The sequence below is a fragment of the Dendrobium catenatum genome, unplaced genomic scaffold (genome assembly GCF_001605985.2).
Source record: "Dendrobium catenatum unplaced genomic scaffold, ASM160598v2 fragScaff_scaffold_249, whole genome shotgun sequence".
Lineage (NCBI taxonomy): Eukaryota > Viridiplantae > Streptophyta > Magnoliopsida > Asparagales > Orchidaceae > Dendrobium > Dendrobium catenatum.
This window is the reverse complement of record NW_021318711.1, coordinates 1,637,872-1,645,732: the sequence shown is the minus strand read 5'-3', so window position 1 is coordinate 1,645,732 and position 7,861 is coordinate 1,637,872. Positions and strand designations below refer to the sequence as shown.

General features: G+C 32.5%; 1 protein-coding gene across 1 annotated transcript; it reads right to left on the bottom strand.

The window, feature by feature from the left end:
- Window positions 1-3,453: 3,453 nt before the first annotated feature.
- LOC110098260 (aminoacylase-1) lies at window positions 3,454-4,887 on the bottom strand. Its single transcript, XM_020825019.2, has 2 exons — window positions 3,830-4,887; window positions 3,454-3,745 (listed from the first exon to the last, which is right to left on the bottom strand). Exons 1-2 carry the CDS (start codon window positions 4,079-4,081, stop codon window positions 3,653-3,655), a joined length of 345 nt encoding a protein of 114 aa, XP_020680678.1. The 5' UTR covers window positions 4,082-4,887; the 3' UTR covers window positions 3,454-3,652.
- Window positions 4,888-7,861: the final 2,974 nt, after the last annotated feature.

The window sequence follows — 7,861 nt, the reverse complement described above, 5'->3', positions numbered from 1 at the left end:
AACATAGCTTAAATATTTAAATATTATAAAAATTGTTGCGGTCTGAAAGATTCGTGGCAGTAGAGTGAGTAAATTTTTTGTCTTAGCGATGCCCGAATATCCAACACACAAACAGAAAGAGTCAAAAATAAATATAATAATTTAAATATTAAATATATAAAAAAATTATACAATATGCATATAATTCACCTTTTTAAGTCAATAATATATTTAGATGTTAAAATTTTTTAAAATTATTATCAATATCCTGAATGTGAATCATATCAATGTCAAATTTGTGCTTATGCACTTATACTTATCTCTTTACTGCTTCTTATAATTTATGGTTAATTGCTTAATATATTATATACTTAATTAATTTAAATGAAAAAGTTTTCTACTTTTGGTAATAGATTTTCAACTGAATTACATATTTTCAAAACTTTCATGGAAGTTAATCCTGAGGTTTTTTTAGATAACTTTTTTATTGCTTTCTAAAGCAGTTTTCAAGTACAAAAATTTCTATAAAATTTTGTACTAAAAAGCTGTTTTAAAAAGTAAAAAAAAATTGTCCAAACAAAATCTAAGGCTTCGTTTGGAGCGGCTTTCTTATTGCTTCTTAAAACAGTTTTCTAGTATAAAATTTTTAATTTTCATAATAAAAAACTGTTTTAAGAAATAATAAAAAAATCGTCTCAAATGAAATCTAAATTTCACATAATGTCGCCCTTGAAATCGCAGAAGAATGGCTCATAGAAATGTTTAGAAACATTCACCTTAAAATTGATCCATAGCCCTATCGAGAGAATGGCGAGGAAAAAACTATGATACATATAGCGATAAAATTGTTGTCTGTGGAAGATTTGAATAAAAACTATATTTTTTTAATTAAAATAATTTAAATGTATGCACATAAATATGATGTAAAAGAGAGGTATTTTAATTACAAATATAAGTTGAAAACACCTATAAAAAATAAAATTAACACATGGGCCTCTTAATAATATATGAAGCTAACTAATTATAGTAATTACGCATTTATTTTTTTCACATATATCATCAAAATTGAACTGTGATCTAAGAGTCCAATCTCGATACCTAACAAAGAGAAGTGAGCATGCATAAATGATTTGGTGATAATATCTATCAGGTGATTCTCAAATGCTTTATGGGCTACATGAAAATTATTTTGGACTGATATTCAAATAAAATTTCAATCAATAGCCTTATGTTTCATTTGTGAATGAAAGATTAAATTCATAGAAAAACACCCACATTATCACAATAAATCACAAGATATTGAGGCTTCATTTGGAACAGCTTTCTTACTGCTTTTTAAAACAATTTTTTTTAACTTAAAATTTGTTTTAAGAAGTAGTAAGAAAATCATTCTAAGAAAGATTAATATTAAGTTTATTTAGTTGGGAGAAGACACGGTAAAACTAAATAGTTGTGAAAGCAACATCGTTGTATTATTTTATTTTATTTATTTATTATTATTATTATTATTTTTTTTTTTTTTTTTAACATTTGTTGAAGGAAAGGGGTTTTGACAAAGATACACTATGTAGGCACTCATCGCTTATCAAAGAATGCTTGGAATTGAAGTGGTGAGTAATAATGAAGAAAAATGATGAGATGGATAATGTCACATAGAAAGCCCAATAGTTAATTCGATGTAATTCAACCGTCGGTAATGGACAGTGTATACGATTAGACATTATTTATTGTGAATGTTGTGCTAACATGTAACAGCTAATCAATACGAATTCCCTACAATAGTTTTGTAATTAATTAGATTTGTGAGTGTAAACCCAGAATAAGGATTACACATTGGTAAGATAGAATTCAATGACATCATGTGAAACATACATTATATTAGTGCAAGCAAGGAGATCAAGTCAAGGATACATCAACAGATATAAGAGAGGATTGAGTGGGAGCAACTTTGACAACAAAGAACATAGTGCACTAGTTCAAGTTCCTTGAGGAAGAAGAATGACAATGCATTGCATGATAGTATCAAAGTTATCCGACATATTGATATGACACGTACACCCACACATATATAATAGTTCGTGTAGATAAACTCATACACACAATAATGATTTGTCTCGGTAAACTCCTTGGAAAGATGCCCTTAGAGAAAGACATTATTGATATCGGGAGTTGATGGGACCATCAAACAACTATGCTAAGAACCACTCATATCACTACATGTGCTTGGCTATTGCGAAAATATTTAGCCACTAACCAAGCTTTATGCAAGTTAATAAGGTTATTAGACTATGTTTTACCAAAAAAATTCAATTGCACCCAATCATAGTTTGTTCATATGAAGACGAGAGGTGAAGTATGGGAGTGAGAGTATAGTTTATGTGAAGGATTGTCGTGACAAAAAATATGAATGTTTCTGAATAAAATAGAAGAGAGATAAGTTTCAATAATACGTTGCGGCGTCTTTCAGATCTTCCATTATATTCAAGCGCATATGATGGGTTAGCATGGGAAGGTTGGCTTAGAGGTTTGCATGGAGCACGAGCAAATAGAGTAAGTTGGGACGTTTTGCATACAGAAGTAGGTGTCCGCGTGAGGGTGAAGAGGGGCGAAGACCAGCTGCAAGCCTGCAAGCCACCGAGAGAGGGATAAAGGGACTCGTATGCTTCAAGGGTGAATTAGGATATGACATGATTTTTTATTAAGGTATTCCGAATATAAAAAATACATAGGGGATGTTGGTAAACGGATTTAGGCCGGATTTGAGCGAAATCAAGCCAAACAACCTAAAAATGTAAAATCAAATCTCACGGCAATGAAAGCTATTGTAGACGGAAAACTTCACCTTTTTGTGCTAAATCCGGGATTTCCGAAATCCTATATTTTGCCAGATTTACGAAATCCATTGATTACAGAGGAAGAGTATGCTCGCTAAATTCGTTCTATAGTCAAATAGTCACATGGGATTTAATATGATTTATCATAAATGTTACCAAACATTTTTCAAGACAGGCCCCTCAGGATTTCCGAAATCCGGATTTAAAGGATTTACGACTATAGTGCTATCAAACAGCCCCATAAGGTAGTAAAAAAGATGTTCCAAATTTCAAACCGGAAGTAAATACAATAAAGAAATAGAAGTTTAAATAATATGAAGCTAAGCACAACAACTACATATTTCTTCTTTCAGATTATCTTAAATATTACATGCGTACAAGAAATTCTGGGAATCAACTCTGCAGAATCAAATAAAACTAAAAAGGTGATTGCTACAGCGCACAACATATTACAGCACTCTAAAATTTTTAATGAATTATCATAACTTATAAACAGAAATAAAAGCACATCCTTTTACCTTCAGAGCTGAATACTACACCCACAGTTGAACCAAACAACAGGAGTCCATAACTTTGTGCCCTCAGCTTCCAAGGTTAACTGGGAGAAGGTGGTGGCTGTTAGCTGGGTTGAAGCTCGTAACTACAGCAACTACAGTATCAGTTGCAATCATGGCTTCACTTGCATCTTACAACTATACAAGAAATACTTGTACATCATTCCTTTAATCTAAAGTCTGTTAATCGTGATAAAATATGAAGACCGCAGCAGTGGCTGATAAGTATAACTAAGGCTTCAAGAAGCAACAAAAAAGCCGTCCCAAACAAAGCCTAAAATGGCCTTATACTCCGACGTCAGAATGAAATGAGCTCAAGGCACTGATCAAATTCTCATAAACTTTAATACCATTTAGGAAAACCGTATCCTTCAGAAACTGCAATTTCAACATGCAAGTAAGAATCTGAAAGAGAAACTTTGTAAGGATCATAAGCATTTAAATGAAAAACTAAGGTCAAACCTCATCATGATCATGAAGAAGGACAGGAGTATTCGCCATAGGCGAGAAACCGAGTGTGGGGATGCCCATCTGTCTCATGAATCGAGCATCAGTTGTTGAGGACAGAATCTCAGGCTTTCCAAGTTTCCCACCAGAGGCAGAAATTGCTTGTTTGAAAATAGACCACCACGGATTGGATGCATTGGTTGGTGTCACTAAAGGACGCCCTGTAACATCTCTGCTAGGTCCTTTCTGTGTCAACTGCATATACATCACGAAACAATAACAGTCATAGACATCACGAAACAATAACAGATTTGATTGCTTCCAATCTTCCTAAGTGGGCATAAAACAAGAAAGGCAACATAGGTTCAACGTTGACAGTACTGTCATTTCCAATTCCCATACTAGGAAGGGTGATTTAGAGTATAATCAAATTCCCATACTAGGAAGGCTGATTTAGAGTATAATCAAGCCCACCTGGCAGTCTTATTGAATTTTTTTATGGCTAAAAGCAGAAAATTTATAAGTTAATGTGAGTGTGCTAAATGAAAAATGTGATGCCGTTTTTTGAATTTATGATTACGTGTTGGATCCAAATTGAGGAATCTCTTAAGTATTTTTGTGAGAAAGCATATTTGCGTCATTTGCCTATGCCCAAAATGGTCATTCGTCCCAATTTGAGTGATTTTCTGAAAACACTCGCAAGGAAGAGAAAAGACGGCACTAAACTAAATGCCAACATGTACTATCAATTCTCATGATCAGATTGATTTTCCATAAGGAAATGTACAAAAAGTTCAGAACACCGATTGCAGTTTTACACAATATGAGCAACTTCAAAAAGTGCGGTGTATAGGTACTTTAGTAAATAAATGGTAGTATTAGGAATTAGAGCTGGGTGTCCAATATATAGTGTTTTGAAAATTGGACCGGACTGGCTAGTTTGACTGTGAACCGGTCAAGTTGCTGGCCCAATCAGGTTCGAAAATTGAATTCGTCTAGAACTGGCGCGAACAGATTTCAACCGCTGGTTTAACTAGAAAAACTTCAAATCAGACCCAGTTTTGTTGAGTTGACCGGTTCAAAAAATATTTTTTTTTATTTTAATAATTTTTTAAATAATAAATATTATTTAATTACTTTTTATTTAAATTTTCAACAATATCAAGCCTTTATCCCACTACATGGGTCGGCTATATGAATCATTTTTCTCTATTGTGTCATGCTAAAAGATAAATTCTCATTTAAATCTAATAAAGAAAGGTCATTTATAATATTTTCTAACCAAGACTTTTTAAGTCTACCTATACCTTTCTTAACATAAGTCAAATCTAATACATCTACTCTCCTAACCAGGTCATCGGAAGGCCTCCGTTTGATGCGACCAAACCATCTAAGGCGACTCTCTCTAATCTTAACTTCCATTGGAGCTACTTTAACCTTTTCACATATATGCTCGTTTTGTATCTTGCCTCTAAGAGTAAAGTCACACATCCACCTGAGCATCCTCATCTCTTGGGTCCATTGTTAAGAGTAAAGCAACACATCCACCTGCTTCTCTTTTAATGGCCAACATTCTGCACGATAAAACATTGCAGGTCTCACCATCTTATAGAATTTTCCCTTAAGTTTGAGGGGGATTTTTCTACACAAGCTTGATGCATTCCTCCACTTCAACCATCCAGCTAGAATTCTACCAATAATATCCCCATCTATTTTACCATTACTCTGAACAATAGACCCAAGATATCTAAAATGTGTACTCTTATTAATGACTTGATGACCCAAAGTCACAATCCCCCACTAGATCTATTACTACTAAAATTACACTACATATATTCGGTTTTAGATCTACTCAAACGAAAACATTTAAACTCTAAGGTTGGCCTCTATAATTCAAATTTATCTTCAACTCCCTCTCTCTTCTTATCAACAAGAAGAATATCATCACCAAAAAGTATACACCAGGGTACAACCTCTTGCAAATGTCTAGTGAGAGCATCCAATGACTAAAGCAAAAAAGATATGCGCTTAAGATTGATCCTTGATGTAATCCAACTAAAATGGAAAAATACTAGGTTAAACCACCGTTTGAATATAAGTAACAACTCCTGAATATATATCCTTGTTGTTGTTGTTGTTGCTATTGAATTGTTTTTACTTTAAAGTTTAAATATCAATTTAAAGGCATATGCAAACAAATTTAACAAGAATTCAGAATATATAGTTGCCAACCTACAACATCAGCCAGCTTGATTTGTTGCTTATAGTTCATACTTTACACTATATAAAGATAATAACTTAAAATTCTCCAATGACGTGGAATGGAAAATCTGTGAAAATTATGGATGAGAGTAAACTATGAAATTAGCTTGGGCTGTAAATTTAGACGGAGAATGTGTAAAATTTTTAAAAATTAAGAACATAATTTTCTTATATTATAAATTTATATATTATATTAAATATTACATTATTATTCTTATTAAAAATTATATTTATATTTATAAATTTATAATATTAAACTTTTTTTATTTTTAAACCTATTTAATATCTATATAACTATATTTATAATATTCATATATTCACATTAATGATGTCATAATCAAGCTCGTTCATAAAATTTAATCAAAGTAGTTATGTATTCACTTTTTCAACTTTAATTATTACAAAATTTATATTATATTTAAATAATTTTAATATTTATTATGTTATCCAGTTCAACCTCGATTAAAACCCGGTCGAACCGTGAACATCACTTTCTTTCGATTCATTGCCTAGTCTGAATTCCACAACCTTGGTATAGAGGGGAGGGGAAGCAACTTTAACCAAATGTAATGTCCGTTGGATTGAGAGAGAAAAAATAAAATAGGGTCATCATGGCACAGAACTTGGGTGTCCAAACTCCAAAATGAGGGGGAGGGAAAAGCAACTCCAATGAAAATACTAAATACGATGTCAAATGAGAACAGAAAAAGCCAATTTATTAACTATAATGTCTCATGCTCAATGGTGAAAAATAAAAATAATTACAACAAAGACATATAAAGTCTCAGACACACCGACATAATTGAGTTTTCAACCCTGTCATGCAGCTTTCTAAAAAGATAAAGCAGCTAAGTAGTGAAATAAGTTTTGAAGGAATCCTAAATCATCAAGCCAATGCCTAAATGACCTCCAATTTTCACTTTATGGAAAAAGCAGGGACCCTTTCCATGTCCAACAGTTATTAAGTGAAAATATTCCTTGTGTTGAAAATATGTTTAATTGAAGGTAATAGCGCGTCCACCCATCCCCTTAACACAGGTTCAAGAAATAGCAAACTACTTTCAGTATCTACATTTTCAATCTATTTGGTCCAACCGACAACATGATAAAAAGAAAAAGCATTGATGATTTGCGCTTTTTTCATCAGCTGGTTAGAGCCCCTACTTTCATTTTTTAATGAGCAATTAAAAAAAAACTGTTTTGAAAATTAAGATTCAAGTGTGAATGAAAACATTGATGAAATCGAGTGTTGATATCAGACAGACATTCAATTACAGAACTTACGCAAAAGTTCATTACAAGAAGCCCTGATTTCAATCCCTAGCTTTCATTAACAGTTGATTGTCATCCATATTCTTCTACTTCTCCATCACCCTCTTCCGTTTCTCGGAGCTGTTCCTTTTCTCAGAGCTCTGCCTTCTTCTACATCTATGATTCCAAAAGACTTCTTCGAGAGCAAATAAATCTTATGATATTTATTTTGTTCCACACTTTCCCTTTCTTAGTTCAGAGCAGTTCTTCTAAATCAATTGGGTATTGAGTTTTTCTTATTCTTCATACTTGTTCTTTGTTGGTCTCACAACTTCAGCTCTCTATGAGCAAAACTTCTAAGCATACAGTAGTTCATTTGCAATTTTCTAGCAGTTTACATCATTCAGTGATGTCATATTGTTACATGGCTTTTAGTAGAGGCTCAATTTTGTACTACGTAGATTATTTATTAAGTTGTGCATTAGGCTTTTTTTTTTCTTTTGGTCGATTCACATTGTTCTTGGCTTCTTATAA

Coding starts and splice junctions, on each gene's coding strand:
- LOC110098260 (XM_020825019.2), bottom strand. CDS start 4,081: ATGTATATGCAGTTGACACAGAAAGGACCTAGCAGAGATGTTACAGGG. Junction 3,746..3,829: donor TTCTTCATGATCATGATGAG/GTTTGACCTTAG, acceptor TTGAAATTGCAG/TTTCTGAAGGATACGGTTTT.